Below are 20,971 nucleotides of genomic sequence, written 5' to 3' on the forward strand. Positions count from 1 at the left end.
TGGAGGGTGTCCGTATTCTGAGGTGTCTGTACTGAGGGGTGCAACTTGGAGAGAGGGGGTGTCTGTACTGAGGGGCTAGACTTGTTGAGAAGGTGTGCCGTTCAGGAGGATATCTGTATTCTGAGGTGTCTGTACTGAGGGGTTCAACTTAAAGAGAGGGGGTGTCTGTACTGAGGAATGATGGTGGGTGTTTGTACTGGAGGGTGTCTGTATTGAGGGGCTAGACTTGTAGAGAAGGGGTGTCTGTACTGTTAAACTATGCTGGGAGAGGGTGTCTGTACGAAGGGGTTAGACCTGGAGAGAGGGAGGGGGTGTCTGTACGAAGGGGTTAGACCTGGAGAGAGGGAGGGGGTGTCTGTACGAAGGGGTTAGACCTGGAGAGAGGGAGGGGGTGTCTGTACGAAGGGGTTAGACCTGGAGAGAGGGAGGAGGTGTCTGTACTGGAGGCTGTCTGTATTATGAGGTGTCTGTACTGAGTTGTTAGGTGGAAAGCCAGGTCTGTACTTGGAATCCTGTATTGAGGGGCTGGGCTTGGAGGGGGGAATATACTGGGGGGTCTATACTCAAAACTGTACTGAGGGGTAGTTTGGGTGGGAAAACTGTATTGGGGGGGGGGCCTATAATGCGGGAATAGGCTGGGAGGGGGTTCTGTATTGGAGGGTCTATACAAGAGCTGGAGGATTAATGGTTAAAAAAAATCGCAATCTTGATTCAACACCCCCTCACGATCTTAATCCGACATTTCCACGATTCATGTAACAAGTGCAGAGCAGTTCTGCTCACAGAAAAAGCAGCTGGCAATGTTTATCAACAACATTGCTCAGAAATAGAGAAACAAAAGAAATAAACAATGTATCCTTCTGTTCTTTTACAGCTCAAAGGGATGAACTTCGGTCTGCAAATTAAGTCAGTTTAACCACTTAAAGACTAAACCCTTTTCTGATACTTGTTGCTTACAAATTAAAATCTGTATTCTTTGCTAGAAAATTACTTAGAACCCCCAAACATTATAATTATATATATATATATATATATATATATATATTAGAGATGCGCCGATATATCGGCACAGATACATATCGGCCGAAAACAGCTGTTTTGGCGACATGCTGAAACAGCTTAAAAATTGCCGATATGGGCATCGGGTGCCCGTAAAAATGATGTGCGCTGGGCTGTCACGGGTCCGTCCTCTGCCTCTGCCTATGGCGAGTGCCACTGCCAAAGTGTTCCTCCTGACTCGATCGGTTATTCAAAAATGGCACCGGGTGGTGCCATTACGTATCTGTGCATGCGCCCCCCAGCCAAGCAGATACGAGCTTTCCTGAGCCGGGCGGCGCATGCACAGATGCGTAATGGCACCACCCGGCGCCATTTTTTAATAGCCGATCGAGTCAGGAGGACTCAGGAGGGACACTTTGGCAGTGACACTCGCCATAGGCAGAGGACGGAGCCATGACAGCACAGCCCAGAGTCCAGCCCTGCTTCAAGGTAATAAAGAAGATGGTGGCAGAAGGTGATGGTGGCACTGTGGCAGGAGGTGATGGTGGCACTGTGGCAGGAGGTTGAGGGGCAGGAGGTGATGGTGGCAGTAGGTGGGGGTGGTGTTTTAACATACAATTATTTACAAAAAAAAAATAGAAAAGTAATTTTCGGTTTCGGCCTGACATTTTTTTATTTTTTTTTTCGGTTTCGTTTGGGTTCTGAAATTTCCATTTCAGTGCACCTCTAATATAACGAGAGATTGGAGCTGTTGGTTGATATTTGTACTGTGGGGGGATACGGCCCTTGGGGGTGATTTGTACTGGCCTATGTAGGGGGGCGGGGGGGTTCTTGGTTGTATTCTGTGCAGTGGCCTGGCTGTTACGCACTCAGAGTTTAGCTACAACTACTGTGGCATATACTGTATGTGTTGTGTATACAGTGATTATGCTCCGTTTTTATTTAACTATGGCCTTTTAAGCCCCTCCCACTGTAAGCACAATTTGGCCACACCCACCATTTGGCTTTATTCCTATAGTTATTTCATGTGTGTTTTTATTATCCCCCATACATCCCCATCCTACTATTGTACAACCAGTACAGCCCAGATAATTCTCTGTTATTGGTTGACAGGAAACCTGTATAGATCACATGACCAATGAGGATGGAGGACAACCAGAGTCACATGACTGAGAGGATACTAAACTTCACCCTGGAGATCATCTACCTGCTGACTGGAGAGGTGAGGAGGATTCTGGGAGGTCACATGACATCACTCTTATCTCTATTAATAAAACACAGACCTGACCGGAGAGGTGAGGAGGATGCTGGGAGGTCACATGACATCACTCTTATCTCTATTAATAAAACACAGACCTGACCGGAGAGGTGAGGAGGATTCTGGGAGGTCACATGACATCACTCTTGTCTATATTAATAATACACAGACCTGACCGGAGAGGTGAGGAGGATTCTGGGATTCTAACATGATATTCCTATTGGTTCCCCAATACAGAGATTTCCTCTTGTGAAGTCAGGTGATCATATGACCATCACAGTGCCTCCATGTGACTCCCTAAAACCCGAGAGACACAACATGGAGAAGATTCTAGAAGTCACCAAGAAGATGATGGAGCTGCTGACAGGAGAGGTGAGGAGGATTCTGGGAATTCTGGGACATTATCCAGTAACAGACAAGGGGTGTGTCTGGATGGTGACATCTTCTTGGAGAATGGATCCAGTAATGGGAACCACCAGAGAGATGTCCCCGTCCTCTGTATTCCCGGGATTCCACACAGGAAGGTCACACCATCCCCCACCATCATCAGGTCGATGAGGAACAATTATTGGTAGTTATGATTTATACACATGTATGTTTGTTACAATGAATGTTTTTTTATATATTTAGAGTGAAAACCTCGAGGATTATAATATTGTTGTTAAGGAGGAGTATAAAGAGGAGGATGAGGAGTATGGAGTACTGAAGGAGATTTCTGAAGGACACAAGGACATTATGATGGAGCCAACAAATAAGAAAAACCCACCAGAGAGATGTCCCCGTCCTCTGTATTCCCGGGATTCCACACAGGAAGGTCACACCATCCCCCAACATGATCAGGTAGGTGAAGTTATGACTAAGCACTGTTTGTTAGTGTGAAACGCGTCAGCTCTTCTGTCCGTTCTGCTGTGGCATGTATTTTTGATAAAACATTTTGAATAAAAGGCAAACACTTTTTTGGAGTGCGACTGTCCAGAACTTCTCCCTGTTTTAGAAGAGGAGTTGAGGGTCGGGAACATAAAGTGATTGAACACTCTGGCATGTGGAGATGATGTGTGGACTCTACAAGATGATATTTTCTATGTGATCTCACATCATAAATACTTCTATGTTACTCTCCTCCGCTATGTGCCTTTCATGTTCTATCTTAGTCGCCCTGATTGCGCCCTTACATTTCTTGTTGCATTCTTTGTAAAGTTGGAATGCTGATGATGATCCCTTGTATTCTTTGAAGGCCTTCTCCTTCGCGTTTATATGCATTTCAGATGTTATTTTCTGCCATTCTGTTGGTTTAGGGTGAAGATCTGATTAAAATCAAAGTTGAGAGCGAAGCAGAGGAGACGGATGTGGAGGAGGCTGAAATGGGAACGTTCGAAGAGGACACTCCTTCAGAGATCAGCACAGGTGACCCATAATATATTCTTCTCTTATCTCCGCTCTGTTGCTGCACACTGATTGGTCCAGAGTAGGGCGGGAGCTGAGTGATATCAGCCAATAATAGGTTGATAATGGTCCCCTCCCTGTACTGATACCCGTCCTGGGGTTCATCTGGCTGTATTAGGTTGTGTGTCACTCCTAGTTACAGTAGCACAGATATGATAACACAGATTGAGCCTTTCTTAGGTTGGTCCCTCTTCTCCCAGAAGACTTCTAGATAAATGTTTCCGTAAAACTCTATTACCAGTCTTGTCGGGATGACAATTATCGAGTAACATAAAACAGAAACACAACTTTCCAGGAGGAAATCCTGCAGCAAGCTCCCTCCAGTGCTGCATATCACCAGAAGCCTAGGCCTATGGTCACTTGCTCTATGGTAAAGGGTCTACAAGTCTGAACTTTGACCCTCTTGTTTATCAGAGATCACATGACCCAGTGCCTAGGCTTGTGGTTGTGTAAAGAGCACGCCCCTCCCAGTCCCCATTGGTTCCTGCTCTTCTGACAAGGCTGTGTAAATGTAGAAGTGATCTGGGAGGAGGACCAAAGGTTCTTTGATGGGGGGAAGAGTCCCAGCTGGTTGGGACCTCCACAGAGAACATCTCCTCACTCATATCTACCTGATCCAGATGGAATCTTGATGGAAGTGAACTAACCCTCTCATATCTATTGATCGTGTTTTAATATCGTTCCAGGACACGCCATGGAGAATTACTCAAACAATTGTCTTCCTTTATCTCCAGGTTGTAAAATGGAAGACGAGGACATCACAGGAGATTGTGGAGGAGAAAAGACAATGAGCTCCACTATGGATGGAGGACTTCACAGTGTGGATAGACCATGGAATCCCTCTGACTCTGAGCAACCTCCTACTGTGAGGGGCGGGGCCGGGATTCCGAGGGAGAAGACATTTTCCTGTCCTGAATGGGGGGGAAGTTTTAGCTCGGAATTAAATCTAAATCGGCCTCAGAGTTCTGACACGGGGGAGGAGCTTCATTCCTGTTATGAGTGCGGGAAATGTTTCCTTCAGAAATCAGAACTGGACATGCATTATGGTTTTCACATGGAGGAGAATCTGTATTCCTGTCCTGAGTTATGGACCTCGGGACAGGAAAACACAAACGCCCCCCCACAAAAGTCCCCTCTTTCCGTACATCAGAGTTTACACACAGAAGAGAAGCCGTATTCCTGTTCCGAGTGCGGAAAAAGTTTTTTACGGAAATCGGACCTTCGCGTGCATGAAAGAACTCACACGGGGGAGAAACCTTACTCCTGCCCTGATTGCGGCAAATGTTTTACGCAGAAATCCAGTTTTTCCAAACATCAGGTTTTGCATACGGGTGAGAAGTCGTATTCCTGTTCCGAGTGCGGGAAACGTTTCTCACTGAAGGCCCATCTTTCCAGACATCAGAAATCGCACACTGGCGAGAAGCCGTATCCCTGCTCCGAGTGCGGGAAATGTTATCCATGTAAATCGGACCTGCTTGTACATCAGAGGTCTCACACCGGCGAGAAGCCGTATTCCTGTCCTGTGTGCGGGAAATGTTTTTCCCAGAGTTCCAGCTTTTCCAATCATCAGATAATGCACTCGGATGAGAAGTCGTACTCCTGTCCCGAGTGCGGGAAATGTTTTTCTCGGAAGGCCCATCTCTCCAGACATCAGAGGTCGCACACGGGGGAGAAGCCGTATGCCTGCCTCGAATGCGGAAGATGCTTTTCACAGAAGGTCTGTCTTACCAGACATCAGAGATCGCACACGGGGGAGAGGCCGTATTCCTGCCCGGAGTGCGGAAAAACGTTTTCACTGGAGACCTGCCTTGCCAAACATCGGAAAACGCACGCGGGCAAGAAGCTGCAGGCCTGACCTGAGTGCGGGAAATGTTACACACAGAAATAAAAATAACAAATAGGGGAGCGCTGATCCAAGGAATGGCAAACAGTCAATAGAGGATAAAATCCGTGTGAAACATAAACAAATTATTGATAAGAAAGGATAAAAGAATTGTACATTCAGTAAAATTGGCAATGCAAACTATAAGGAAAATAATGGGAAGTGCCTGAAGACCACGTGGATTCACAGTAGTCATAGCAGACATAGAGCCAGAGATGGTAGATGGTTGGCTGTCCCACCTTAGAATCCGTCTGGGGGAACGGACAGGCACACCAAGAGACAGGGGTGCCAGGTGGAATCCTTCTGGAGTGGGGATGCCGGGATCGTGGGCAGATCTCCAGGAGAGGAGGGAGATTTAGCAAGAGCCCGACGTTCCAGACCACAGGACGCCCAGGGAGAAGAAGGAAGAAGCCGGTACAGTAACCAGAGGATCCGGAAAGGGATAGGTGCTGGAGAGGTTACCAGAGGACCGACAGGAGCAAACACAGCTCGACTTCCGGGTGTCCAGACACACCCGAGCTCCTCCCTGGAAAACAAGATTTTTCGGGATTGAACCCCCTCCTCAGGTTTTACGCCGAAACGTGTAGTTTTACACTGCTCAAACTCCGGCACCGCTTCCTGGGTCACATGACCCTCTGTGGTCTGCTGGAACCTGCCCATGGTTGGAGGAGAACCGGTGTCCGAACACCCGGAAGTCGAGCTGTGTTTTCTCCTGTCGGTCCTCTGGTAACCTCTCCAGCACCTATATTCTCCCGGATCCTCTGGTTAATGTACCGGCTCCCTTCTTCATTTCTATGGGCGTCCTGTGATCTGGAACCTTGGGCTCTTGCTAAATCTCCCTTCTCTGAAGCTGCCTGGAGATGTCTGACCCGGCCAGGGAGGAGAACCGGTGTCCGGACACCAGGAAGTCGAGCTGTGTTTGCTCCTGTTGGTCCTTTGGTAACCTCTCCAGCACCTATCCTCTACCAGATCCTCGACCCGGCCAGGGAGGAGAACCGGTGTCCGGACACCCAGAAGTCGAGCACCTAACCTCTACCAGATCCTCTGGTTACTGTATCAGCGCCTAACTTCTCCCTGGGCACCCTGTTATCTGGTACCTCGGGCTCTTGCTAAATATCCCTCCTTTGACGCTGCCTGGAGATGTCTGACCCGGCCAAGGAGGAGCTCGGGTGTGCAGACACCGGGAAGTCGAACTGTGTTTTCTCCTGTCGGTCCTCTGGAAACCTCTCCAGCACCTATCCTCTACCAGATCCTCAGCCCGGCCAGGGAGGAGAACCGGTGTCCGGACACCCAGAAGTCGAACTGTGTTTTCTCCTGTTGGTCCTCTGGTACCCTCTCCAGCACCTATCCTCTCCCGGATACTCTGGTTAATGTACCGACTCCTTTCTTCATTTCTATGGGCGCCCTGTGATCTGGAACCTCGGGCTCTTGCTAAATCTCCCTTCTCTGACGCTGTCTGGAGATGTCTGACCCGGCCAGGGAGGAGAACCGGTGTCCGGACAATGGGAAGTTGAGCTGTGTTTGCTCCTGTCGGTCCTCTGGAAACCTCTCCAGCACCTATCCTCTCCCGGACCCTCTGGTTACTGTATCAGCGCCTAACTTCTCCCTGGGCACCCTGTTATCTGGTACCTCGGACTCTTGCTAAATCTCCCTCCTCTGACGCTGCCTGGAGATGTCTGACCCAGCCAGGGAGGTACACCGGTGTCTGGACACCCGGAAGTAGAGCTGTGTTTGCTCCTGTCGGTCATCTGGTACCCTTTCCAGCACCTATCCACTCCCGGATCCTCTGGTTACTGTATCAGCGCCTTCCTTCTCCCTGTGATCTGGAACCCTCGGGCTCTTGCTAAATCTCCCCCATCTGACGCTGTCTGGGGAAAGGGAGAGGCACACCAAGAGACAAGGGTGCCAGCTGGAAGCCTTCCAGAGTGTAGATGCAGGGATCATGGCCAGATCTCCAGACAGCGTCAGGGGAGGGAGGTTTAGCAAGAGCCCGAGGTTCCAGACCACAGGACTCCCAGTGAGAAGAAGGAAGGAGCCGGTACAATAACCAGAGGATCCAGGTGAGCATAGGAGCTGGAGAGGTTACCAGAGGACCAACGGAAGCAAACACAGCTTAACTTCCGGGTGTCCGGACACCGGAGCTCCACCCTGGGAAAACAACATGTTTCGAGCTTTAACCACTTCCTCAGGTTCCAGACCACAGGACGCCCAGTGAGAAAGAAAGGAAGTAGCCGGTACAATAACCAGAGGATCCAGGTGAGCATAGGAGCTGGAGAGGTTACCAGAGGACCAACGGAAGCAAACACAGCTTGACTTCCGGGTGTCCGGACACCGGAGCTCCTCCCTGGGAAAAACAACATGTTTCGAGCTTTAACCACTTCCTCAGGTTAGACTCAGAAACGTGTTGTTTTACACAGCTCGAACTCCGGCACCGCTTCACATTCCTGTTTCCCTCTCCTCTCCCTCTGTTGCTGGGTCACACGACCCTCTGTGGTCTGCTGGAACCTGCCCATGGTTGGAGTGTCTGACTCCTCCCAGGGAAGAGAACCAGTGTCCGGACACCCGGAAGTCGAGCTGTGTTATCTCCTGTCAGTGCTGTGGTAACCTCTCCAGCACCTATACATGCCAACCATGGGCAGGTTCAAGAAGACCTCAGAGGGTCATTCGTTGCCAATTGTACTTTTTGGATATACCATATTTTTTTTATCCTTTCTTATCAATAACTTGTTTTTTTTTTTAGATGGATTTTATCCTCTATTGACTGTTTCTTGCATCAGCGATCCTCTATTTGTTTTTTGTTTTGTTTTTGTACTTTTCCTTGTTTGGGTGCAGCAGGTTAACTGTGGCACAGTGTTAATTTTGGCATCAAATTTCGATTTAGTTTTACTCTTAAGGCCGTATCGAATTTTCCGACGGTGATTGTGCGATGGCAGGCTTTTGTCAGAAAATACGACCGTTTGTACTCTCCAACGGACAACTGTTGTCGGATTTTCCGACAACAAATGTGGGATAACATGCTTTCAAATTTTCCGACAACAAATGTGCCCAGAAGTTGCCCAAAGGGTGGCGCTAAAGAGCAGAAAAAAAAATTGTTTCATGTTTGTAGGCCAACAATTCTTTTACCGATTGTATGTAAGACACATTCCTGGCCAACGCCTTCGGACAAAAAATCCTACGCTTTGTCCGCGGAAAATCCGATCGTGTGTCCCAGGCTTTAGTCTTAGGACTAAAATAGCATTTTAGACCCGGATTCACGTACAGCGGCGTATCTTTGTGCGGGCGTAACGTATCCTATTTACGTTACGCCTCCGCAACTTAGACGGGCAAGTGCTGTATTCTCAAAGCACTTGCTCCGTAAGTTGCGGCGGCGTAGCGTAAATAGGCCGGCGTAAGCCCGCCTAATTCAAATGTGGAAGATGTGGGCGTGTGTTATGTGACCCCACGTAAATGACGCTTTTTACGCCGTCCGTGGAATTTCCCAGTGTGCATTGCTCCAAAGTACGCCGCAAGGACGTATTTATTTCGACGTGAACGTAAATTACGTCCAGCCCCATTCACGGACGACTTACGCAAACGACGTAAAATTTTCAAGATTTGACGCGGGAACGACGTCCATACTTAACATTGGTACGCCGCATGTACGCCTCATATAGCAGGGGTAACTTTACGCCGGGAAAAGCCTAACGTAAACGGCGTATCTGTACTGCGTCGGCCGGGCGAACGTTCGTGAATTCGCGTATCTAGCTGATTTTACATATTTCTAGGCGTAAATCAGCGTACACGCCCCTAGCGGCCAGCGTAAATATGCAGTTAAGATACGACGGCGTAAGAGACTTACGCTGGTCGGATCTAATACAAATCTATGCGTAACTGATTCTAAGAATCAGGCGCATAGATACGACGGCCCAGACTCGGAGATACGACGGCCCAGACTCGGAGATACGACGGCCCAGACTCGGAGCTACGACGGCCCAGACTCGGAGATACGACGGCCCAGACTCGGAAATGCGCCGTCGTATCTCCTTTGAGAATCTGGGCCTTAGTTTTTAGTCCCATTTTAGTCTTTTGCAATTGTTTTAGTTTTAGTCATATTTAGTCGACTAAATGTCCAGAACATTTTAGTCATCTAAAATCGAGCGGGTGTAGTTAAACTGTAATGCATTATTTAAGCATTTCTCTACAATTTCCAAACTCATTACAGCGGAACCTCGGATTACGAGCATCATCCGTTCCAGGAGAATGCTTGTAATCCAAAGCACTCGCATATCAAAGCGAGTTTCCCCATAGAGGTCAATGGAAATGAAAATAATTTGTTCCACATTGACTTCTATGGCATGCAATACCGTATGCGTCCAGAGGTGGGGGGGGCGCTGAAGAGACTCTGAAATACTCAAAGATCGTTCGGTTGCCCTCGGAAACTGAATATTTCCGAACGGCTCCGGCGCCCCCCTGCACCTCTGGCCCAATGCGGTACTGCACACCCGCAAAGGCTCGAATCCTACTCGCTTTGTGAGACGGCATTCGCAAACTGAGTCAGAATTTAAAAACAAAAAAAAAATTGCTCGCATTGCAAAACGCTCGTTAACCGCGTTACTCGCAATCCGAGGTTCCACTGCATATACTGCTGGAGTGAAAAATTGAATACGTTATTATTGATGGTATTGAGGTATGAACATGCACTAGACCGACGTTAATTTTGACGTCAAATTTGAATGCCATTTTAGTTTTAGTCCTATTTTAGTCATCTCAATTGTTTTAGTTTTAGTCGTATTTTAGTCGACTAAAATGGTATTAAGTTAGTCGACTAAAATGTTTTAGTCGATGAAATTATTAGGCTTCCTTGGTTTTCATTGTTCTTGTTTTTTTTGCGCCTGGCTTTCTGTTTTACATTACCGTATTTATCGCCCTATAGCGCGCACCGGCGTATAGCGCGCACCCCAAACCTAGAGGAGAATCCTAGAAAAAAAAAAGAAATACTGACAATTTACAGATATAGTTACTTACAGTTGCCCGGCGGCCTTGTCCGGTCCGGCGTCCGTCTGCGGCATTCGTGGTGTCCTCCCCGCTTCTCCCGCTCTGTTTTTGAACGCCGCCGCCGCCGACATATACCGAGTGCAGTTGGCTGGGCTCGGCCATGCTCGGCTTCTCTTGCGGAGCCGAGCCCAGCCGAGTGTACTGCACTCGGTATATGTCGGCGGCGGCGCTCAGAAAGCCGACATATACCGAGTGCAGTACACTCGGCCACGCTCGGCTCCTCTCGCGGAGCCGAGCGTGGCTGAGCCCAGCCGAGTGTACTGCACTCGGTATATGTCAGCGGCGGCGCTTAGAAAGCGGGGATTGGCATATAGTGCGCGTTATACGCCGATAAATACGGTACATGCCGAAATAAGACCTTGCAAGATCTCGCTCAGGGAAGACGTCGTATTACTGCTCAATTTTATAAATTTTTTTCATGGAAATCCCTTCCCAACGCTCATCAGAGACCCGAGACGCGAAGAAAAGAGAGCGCACCGGCCTTGCGCGTTACCCAAGTTCTATCTTCAATAACGGATAAAAAGAAGTCTACTCGAAAACAAAAATACGTGATAAAATCATATCGGGTTCCGTGGTAGACGCAAAGCAACCGGGTCACCGAGACTGTTTCCAGCAAACCAGAGGACCTTTCAGATGGCTGACGCGTTTCGAGGGGAGATCTCCCCGTTCCTCTGGGATCCCCCCCCCCTCAAAAACGTGTCTTGGCCTAACAAACATCAGAGAACCCGAAGAACCCTTTGAGGTGAAGGTAACGTCTTCGGGAGGAGCCACATTTTGCTGTACATCAGGGATCTCCTACTGGGAAGTCCCTGGCTCATATACTGTGTCTCCTCTCCAGTCAAATCCCCCCCCCCCCATTTGTCAGCAACCTCCGTTCTCGGCTCTCTACGGCACTCCACTCGAGATCTTCCTTAGGCTGCAGGTCGGCTCTGCCGGCTGAAAGTGGAAAATGTCAATATTGACAATATCGGATGTACCATTTCATATTTAGCTGATGAAATGTTAACACTTCTTTTTGGATGAAACAAATAAAGATTGCATTGTTAGATCCCTAAAATCGTGATATTCCTTCTAAGCTAATCATTAAATCTGCCTATGAAATGCTCTTTTCTTTTCCTACATTCCTTTTGTATGTTGTACGTTACATACTCCTGACCCCTGCACTATATTCTCTATGTTGTACATTACATACTCCTGACCCTGCACTATATACTCTATATTGTACATTACATACTCCTGAGCCCTGCACTATATACTCTATGTTGTACATTGCATACTCCTGACCCCTGCACTATATACTCTGTTGTACATTACATACTCCTGACCCCTGCACTATATACTCTGTTGTACATTACATACTCCTGACCCCTGCACTATATACTCTATGTTGTACATTACATACTCCTGCTGTATATACTCTATATTGTACATTACATACACCTGACCCCTGCTCTATATAGTCTATGTTGTACATAACATACTCCTAACCCATGTGCTATATACTCTATATTGTACATTACATACCCCTGACCCCTGCACTATATACTCTATTTTGGTCCGGGTCTTACGTGGTTAATTGTGTATAGTATGCAGATCAACCAGCATCAACAAAGCCCCAAGAAAGATATTAAAGCAGGGTTTCTCGACTAGGGTTCCTCCAGAGGTTGCTAGAGGTTCCTTGAGCAGTTTCTGCCTCTCAGGTAAGTTGCCACTGACGCCACTGATCTCTTTAGCTATCTATAAGGAGGTAATTCTTCCCAATGACCACAAATGTGAAGAGCCATGAAACCCTTGGGTTCCTCCAGAGGTTCCTTGAGGAATGAGCAACTTCAACCTCTCAGACAAGTTCCCACTGATACTGTTGATCTTTTTAGGTATCTGCAAGGGGGTAATTCTTCCGAACGACCACAAGTGTAAGAAGCATTTTTTTCCACTCACCATCACACTAGTACCGCATTTGGCCTGAGGTGCGGGGGCACCGGATCCGAACAGCGATGATCGCAGCCGTTTGGCGCCCTTCGGCAATGCTCGGAAAGACATGGAAATACTTCCGAGCCTTTGCGACGTTTGCCGAGGTTAACCAAGGTGTCCTCGGGCCTTTCCGAGGCTCTCTGGCGCCCCCCACCTCTGGCCGCATGCGGTATTGCATCCCACTGAAGTCAATGCGGAACAAATTATTTTCGTTTCCATTGACTTCAATGGGGAAACTCGCTTTGATATGCAAGTTCTTTGGATTACGAGATATCTCCTGGAACGCATTATGCTCGTAATCTGAGGTTCCACTGTATAGTACTTTTTAGCAGGGGTTCCCTGAGAACGGAAAGTGTGAAAATCTCGATAAGACCCTAGGACCCATTTCAACTATACACAGCCTTCTTACCTCTACCTAGCTGGATCTTTCTGAATGGCATAATTTAACTTTCTTAAAGCCTGGTACACACGATCGGATTTTCTGCGGACAAAGCGTAGGACTTTTGTCCGAAGGGCGTTGGCCATAAACTTGTCTTGCATACAAACGGCAAAGAATTGTCGGCCAACACAAAACTACGCGTTTTTTCAGCTCTTTAGCATCACCCTTTGGGCAACTTCTTGCAATGTTGTGACGCCGTCTTGGTACAAGGAGACACAAACCCCTATTTTGCCGTTTGGCAGCACGGAGTGTGCGCCATTTTGGAGAAGATACCCCCCTATTGCTGGGAATTAATCTTTCTGAAGACTCAGTTACAGATTTTTTGTTGATTGCTGGGGTCTCCATTCGCTCTAGTATCTGCACATCTTATGACTGAGTGGATCTGGCTTCCACTGGTCACTGCCTTGGCAATCCTTGCTCCTCGTGCCATTGGGACCCTTTGGGCCGCGTTCTGACATTTTTGGTTCAGTTACTAGCAGAATTGACCACTTAATCCAAAAGAAAAGTTGCAAGGCCCTGACGAAGCACCTTTGTGTGAAACTTGTTGGCTACCTGCATACTGTCACTTATCTCGCTTTTGTAACTACTGTGGTCCAATTCATCTTTATAATTGTTTTTATGAATTATATATATTAAAACTTTTGATAATTTTGTAAAACTTTCTGTGTTTGGTGTACTTGCCTTTTTACAAACATATGACATTTCTCACTTTAAAATCCCCAAATCTGGAAGAGTGTGTATCTCTCCCTGATTGTTTCTTTGTTCTTTTTATTGTTTCTAACCACGGGATTGTGAGTTAATGTCATTTGGATCTGGAAACAATCCCACCAATTTTCTTTTTTTATGTTCTGGCAATGTTGTGTTATAGTGAGCATTGCTTCTAAACATGCGTGTTTGTACTTTGTTTTCTTTCCGAAGGACTTCTGTACACACGATCAGATAATCCGACAGCACACATTTGTTGTCGGAAAATTCTAAAGTATGCTATCCAACATTTGTTGTTGTCGGAAAATCCGACAACAATTGTCCGATGGAGCATACAAACGGTCGGTTTTTGTGACAAAAGCCTGCCATCACACAATTCCCATCGGAAAATCCGATCGTGTGTACGGGCCTTATGCCTCAGAATCCTTTAGAAATACCTCTATTACAGAGGCGAATTTCAAAGTATTATTGTGCTGGTATATGGTACCCGCGAGAGTGGCCTTGTATGTCTCGGGGGGGGGGGGGGGAACTCAAATTTCTTTAGGGGGTGCAGTCAAAAGGGGACATGTCCGAAAGTTAGAAGATTTTGGATTAGAGTTTATGGCCCGGATTCAGGTAGATCGGCGCATCTTTCTGCCGGCGTAGCACATCTCATATGCGCTACGCAGACGTAACACAGAGAGGCAAGAACAGTATTCACAAAGCACTCGCCCCCTATGTTGCGCCGGTGTAACGTAAAGTCGTCGGCGTAAGCCCGTCTAATTCAAAGTAGGTGGAAGGTGGGCGTGATACATGTAAATGAAGCGTGACCCCATGCAAATGAATAGTCGAACGAACGGCGCATGCGCCATCCCGTGGATGCTCCCAGTGCGCATGCTCAGAATCACGTCGGAACGAACGCCTAAGATACGTCGAATCACTGAACGTAACCTACGCCCAGCCCTATTCACGTAGTACTACGTAAACGACGTAAAATATGACGGCTGTTCCTTCGTCCATACCTTTGCATGGTATGCGCCTCCTATAGGTGGAATAACTTTACGCCGGACGTACGCTTTACGTAAACGGCGTATATTACTGCGACGGGCACAAGTACGTTCGTGAATCGGCGTATCTCAGTCATTTGCATATTCTACGCGTAAATCAATGGGAGCGCCCCTTGCGGCCAGCGTAAATATGCGCCCAGGATACGACGGCGTAGGACACTTACGTCGGTCGGAGGAAGCCAAATTTCAGGCGTGTCTTGCATTAAGAATCCGGCGCATAGAGACGACGACCCATCTGTGCACTTACGCGGCGTATCTAGAGATACGTCGGCGTAAATGCTACGTGAATCCAGGCCTATAACTTTATCTATTTTGTGACACCGATTAATCTCAAGAACTCCCCTTGGCAAGCCCTTCTTAATCGACTCATCAAGGAGGCACCGAGACATACCAAAAGGCTGACCTTCATCTTTTTAGCAGCCAACATAGCCAGATTCTGGAAATCACCCTTCCATCCCCTTAGATCTGGTCAAAGAAAAATTGTCACAGATCACGGTAAATGAGAAATGAACAATGAGGCGGTTGCCCTGCATAGAATTCTCGATTGGCAGCGTCATACAACCACCAAATATTGGGTTCCCCTTGAGAAATTCCTGGCACGTCGTAACTTACCTCACGCTCCATGGCTTCCCCTGGGATTGTCGAGGCCTCTCGGACTTTGTGTCTCTGTCCATGTGCTGAAGTTGTGGGATACATTGAACGCACAGGGGCTGCTGTCACAGCCTGTGTCCCCGCTTGCACCTCTTGGGGGCTTCCACTGGTTCACCCCAGGGGAACACCTCTCCTACTTCCGGATGTGGGCAAGGGATAGGAAGACACGATGTGGGAGGTTTGTACACGAGCAAGCATAGTCTCCCTAGACTGGCTCCGCTCTCAATTCGGCCACTTCCCGATGGACGAATGGCGCTATAGACAATTACATCCCTTTATCCGTGGTTTGCCTCATCCTGTTCGACCCCCTTCCTCCTTGACCCCGTTTGAAAGGCTATGTAAGTCTGAAGACCCCATTACTCTCACATATACCAGAATGGGAGAGGGATCTACAGCATACATTCACAGAGACTCAATTGCGTCATCTATACCTTCTCACTCACAAGAGCTCGGTGGATACTAAGATGCAAGAAAATAGCTTTAAGCTGCTGACCCGTTGGTATAGGGTCCCAGCGACCTTGGCTGGGATATATCTGACAGCTTCTGCCGCCTGCTGGAGGGGCTAGGCCACCAACTGGTGGTGATGGACATGGTGAAGCCCCACACGCCATACGGACTGAAAGCTGAGTGTGCCCGGAACACATGGCATGATGGGGCACGGTTCGTCCATTTACGGCAATGATGGGGCTGACAGGCCTGTGGGAGCACCGTTCTATCCACTAGCAGCAAGGTTGGGGCACTGTTCCTTCCACCATTAGCAATAGTGGGGCACCAGTTCTTCCACTGTGCTTCGAGGCACCTTCCTGCACACTTGGTGGGAACGCCCGAGGCTTCGGCCCTTCTGGCAGGATATCAGGCCCCAGATAAAAATTATTTTAGATGTTGATCTTCAGGATTCACCATTGGAGTTCTTACTACAGGTGCCATCCACTCCTCTCAGCCTCTATCGTAAGTCAATTCTCCCACGCCTCTTAAACGCTGCCCGGCGTCTGATTCCCATACATTGGAAGTCAACCCAAGTTTCGGGGGGCGACCCGAAAGGGTGCGCCTTCTCCACTTTATTATGGCAGCGGAGGAGTGGATGGCAAAGTGCAAGGATAGGTATGATACATTTTACGCAATGTGGGCCATTTGGATACACTCTAACATGACACAAACGCCACCTAATACGGCCCCAGGTGGGCTGATTAGAGGATGATGGTAAATAAATTTTATATTTTTTTTTTTGGAGGATAAGACCTGTGAGCCACGAACCCTTTATAACAGTTACAGATGTATGCTTACTGCTGTTGTGCCGATTGATCATTATGCTCATTGTTTTCGGGTATGGCCATTCCCCCCTCTGTTTCCCTCCCCCGCCTTTTCACCCTGGGTAATTATGGATGCAGCGCGCGTAGTGTTGTACCCTATATGTAAGAACGTTATTCTGTTCTGTTACAACGGTCAAAGTACCCACAAACCCCTCTGTTGTTGGGGTATAACTTGATAAAGTCATAGGAAGCTAGCTACTGACTGTATCAGAAGTCTTTTTGCTCTAGTAACCCAATGCCCCCAACCCCCCCTATGTGCCCCTCTGGGCACTCATTGTGTTCATTTTTCTTTGTTGGTGTAATGGGAGTCCCTTTTTGGGCATGTTTTGCTTTTCTTGGCACACATGTAGCCCCACTCTTCCTCAACAAGTGTGCAACGTTTGTTGTCCGGGGGACCTACGGGCCGGGGAGCACCGATTTTTCAAAGCCGGGCACCCCTTCCATAGACTCCTATGTTAAACGTTAGTCGTCATGGACACAGTGAGGCATGGGCACAGTGAGGCATGGGCACAGTGGGGCATGGACACAGTGAGGCATGGGCATAGTGAGGCATGGGCACAGTGAGCAGGGATGGATTGGCCATTGGGACTACAGGGAGTTTCCCGGTGGGCTGATTGGCTCAGTGGGCCCGCTTCAGTGACAGCGGACCGCCGCCCCCCTCCCTCTCCCTGTAGCGCTCACCTGGGGGGAACAAAGAAGCAGGGGGAGGAGCAGGGGGGATGACAGAGGAGCATGGGGGGAGGGGACAGACAGCTGACTCAACAGCTATGGCCTGGGAGTTTCTCACTTCTGCCTAATCTTATCCCATAAGGGGGGCACCAAACTGATTCTTTGCCCCGGGTGAAATAATGTCTAGCTTCCCCACTGGTACTGCCTATAAGAGTACCAGCCGTTCTACTCTAATAAAGTAGAATGGCTAGTGAAGGGGGAGAGGGGGCTTGGGTGGCCGGGGGGGGGGGGGGGGGTGCGTAAGTTGTCCGGCCGCCATAGGAGAGACCTGTCAAAGTGGGCCAGTCTGGATGAAGTCCAGGGCCAAATTTCTGTCCCAGTCCAGCCCTGACAGTGAGGCATGGACACAGTGAGGCATGCAGATGGACACCCTAGTCTTATACTCGAGTCAATACGTTTTCCCATTTTTTTGTGGTAAAATTAGGTGCCTGGGTTTATATTCGGGTCGGCTTATACTCGAGTATATACGGTATGTTATCTTGAAAATATAAAATAAAGATTATACAAAAAAAAAAGAGAAATTAACAGCAGTTCCTAATTACAAAATGTATTTATTTTGGTAAAACACGGGATCCATGGATACATTATCTCTATAGAAACTAGAATACGGTCTGGCGTAGTGGATGGTGGTGCTCCTCCAACTTCCGACTCTTCTCTTTTCCGTAACTATTCCTTTCCTCGATTTGTTACCGTTCTTATTCTCCTCTCAGGTATTTCCTGGTTTGGATCGTTAAATTGTTATTTTGAGTGTTAAGGAACATCGGTTAATGTTTGTGGAAGATGTGCTTTCACCTATTGACGCTATGACTAGTACTACATTGCATTACATTGCGTTATCTACAGTGGTTTTCTAATTGCTATAAATTTACAATGTACACTACGTTGATTCTTGTCTTCCAAGTGATACATAGGACGGCGTTCACAGCTATGTGTACTACTACTCTTTTGAGTACTCTGTTCTAATAGAAATGAAAACAAAATGAAAGGAAAGGTTCACATAAAGTGGCCCACACAGGGGGTTTAGCTTCACAAAGCAAACAGCCAACCGAAAAACGCAGAGGAAATCCCCTAGCCAAGACAACCACCGGGCTCCCTTGGCAGCGTCTCTTATGCCGCGTACACACGATTGGAAATTCCGACAAGAAAACCGTGGATTTTTTTTTCCAACGGAATGTTCGCTCAAACTTGTGTTGCATACACACGGTCACACCAAATTCCGACCGTCAAGAACGCAGTGACGTACAACACTACAACGAGCCGAGAAAAATTAAGTTCGATGATTCCGAGCATGCGTCAAATTCATTACGAGCATGTGGTTTTTTTTTTCGCGTCGGAAAAGCATCCAAGCTCCAGACCCATTTATAAGCCAAAGATCGCCGCTTTGCTGACATCCGCGGCCTGGACGTGGCATGATAAGGCCTCCGACAGTCATAGAGATGACTGGTGACCATCAGTCAGATCTTTTGCACATCTCTCCTCCAGGCTAGAAGATCAGATAAAAAAAAGTTAAAGATCTGATGCTTTACAGCCGAGATCGCCGCTTTGTTGACAATTGACATCTGCGGCCCGGAGGTGACGTCATAACGTTGCGCCCGGGCCTCCGATGGTCATAGAGATGACCATCTTGTCACCGGAAATCTTTACGCTCTTCATCCGGCAGCAGCAGATCCTTTGTCCGGGTCCCCGATGACACGGGAGAGCCCAGAGAAGCCCCGGAGGGAAGCGAGAGGGGGGTTGTCCCCTCCCATTGCCTGTAGGAACAGTCAAGCGGCTGAACAGGATTACAAAACCTGGTTAACACTGAATAAGTCCTCTCCACTCAGAAATAACTGTCTGGAGACACGGCTCTCTCTCTCTTAAAAATGTGAGCCCTGAACTCAGGCTTGGCTTATAAATGAGCCTGGACACCTTTATACCCACACAAAGTGCAGGTCTCCAGTAAGACCTGAACACAGGACTGGAGACTTCTTCCCATACAAATCTCTTTAAAGCCTCCAAGCTCCAGACCCCACAAGAGATTACAAAACCTGGTTAACACTAGCTAGCCAGTCTTCTCTACTCAGAAATAATGACCTGGAGCCAGGGCTTTGTCTTCAAAATAGGAGCGTGGGCTTGGCTTATAACGAACATGCACCCCTGCCTACCTACACAACATGCAGGTCTCAAGTATGACCTGGACACAGGGTTGGAGACTTCCTCCCACCCGAACCTTTTTTCAAGCTCCAGACCCTGTCCTCGGATTACAAAATCCAGTTAACAATGTCTAATAAATCATCTCCACTCAGAAATAATTGTCTGGAGACACAGCTCCCTCTCTTTAAAATTGGAGCCCCTGAGTTCAGGCTTGGCTTATAACAACCCACACAACTTGCAGGTAAGACCTGAACACAAGAGTAGAGACTTATTCCCACCCAAATCTCTTTAAAGTCTCCATGCTCCAGACCCAGATCCGGGATTACAAAACCTGGTTAAAAATGACTAGCCAGTCTTCTCTACTCAGAAATATTGACCTAGAGACAGAGCTTTGTCTTCAAAATAGGAGCCGTGAGCTATGCTTGGGCTTGGCTTATAACGAGCATGCACACCTTTATACCCACAATACCTGCAGGGCCCCAGTAAGACCTGGATACTGGAAACTTCTTCCCACCCAAACCTCTGCAAAGTCTCCAAGCTCCAGAACCGTATGCGGGATTACAAAACCTGGTTAACATTGACTAGCTACTCTTGTACACTGAAAATAATAAATTGTCTGGATGCAGGGCCTTGTCTCCAAAATGGGAGCCCTGAGCTCAGGCTTGGCTTATAACAAGCATGCACACCTACATACCCAAGCAAACCACAGATCTTCAATAAGACCCGAACACAGGACTGGAGACTTCTTCCCATACAAATCTCTTTAAAGTCTCCAAGCTCGGTTCTGCTGAAGCCCGGTAAGGAACCCTTGTCACCGGACTCCTACAGGCCAATTTCGCTTCTGACATGTGATGTCAAGCTGTTGGCCAGGGCTCTGGCTAGCAGGTTGGCGAAATGTATACAAAAGGTGATTCACAGGGATCAGTCTGGATTTATTCCAACGAGGTCTACCTCACAGAATCTGCGCAGACTCTTCCTGAACTTACAAATCCCCCCAGATAATGTGGGTAACAGGGCGGTTCTATCGTTGGACGCCGCCAAGGCGTTCGACAGCGTAGAATGGCCCTATCTTTGGGAGGTCCTGGCTCGGTTTGGGGTGGGGCCCACATTTTTGAAATGGGTTCAGCTCCTGTATAGCTCCCCGACGGCGAGAATGCGCATCAATGGGGAAGTATCAGAACCCTTTCATCTCGCTAGGGGCACTCGGCAGGGGTGCCCTTTGTCGCCCCTGCTGTTTGCCCTGGCTCTCGAACCATTGGCCATACATATCAGGCACATGCAGGACATAGTGGGGTTTCAGAGAGGGCCTAGGAAAGATGTGGTTTCCCTCTACGCTGATGACACTCTGATATACCTGGGAGACACAGACAA

At 48.1% G+C, this 20,971-nt stretch overlaps 1 protein-coding gene across 1 annotated transcript; it reads left to right on the top strand.

Moving 5' to 3' along the window:
• Window positions 1–2,624: 2,624 nt before the first annotated feature.
• LOC120909568 (zinc finger protein OZF-like) lies at window positions 2,625–6,012 on the top strand. Its single transcript, XM_040321332.1, has 4 exons — window positions 2,625–2,629; window positions 2,888–3,097; window positions 3,553–3,661; window positions 4,435–6,012. The coding sequence occupies exons 2-4, from the start codon at window positions 2,993–2,995 to the stop codon at window positions 5,553–5,555; spliced, it is 1,335 nt and encodes a 444-aa protein (XP_040177266.1). The 5' UTR covers window positions 2,625–2,629; window positions 2,888–2,992; the 3' UTR covers window positions 5,556–6,012.
• Window positions 6,013–20,971: the final 14,959 nt, after the last annotated feature.

This window comes from Rana temporaria, chromosome 8 (genome assembly GCF_905171775.1).
Source record: "Rana temporaria chromosome 8, aRanTem1.1, whole genome shotgun sequence".
Lineage (NCBI taxonomy): Eukaryota > Metazoa > Chordata > Amphibia > Anura > Ranidae > Rana > Rana temporaria.

What these genes read in the sequence shown, in the direction of transcription:
- LOC120909568 (XM_040321332.1), top strand. Translation starts at nt 2,993, where the DNA reads ATGATGGAGCCAACAAATAAGAAAAACCCACCAGAGAGATGTCCCCGT. An exon ending in CCATCCCCCAACATGATCAG is followed by an intron (nt 3,098 to 3,552) that starts GTAGGTGAAGTT and finishes CTGTTGGTTTAG; the next exon opens with GGTGAAGATCTGATTAAAAT. An exon ending in TCCTTCAGAGATCAGCACAG is followed by an intron (nt 3,662 to 4,434) that starts GTGACCCATAAT and finishes CTTTATCTCCAG; the next exon opens with GTTGTAAAATGGAAGACGAG.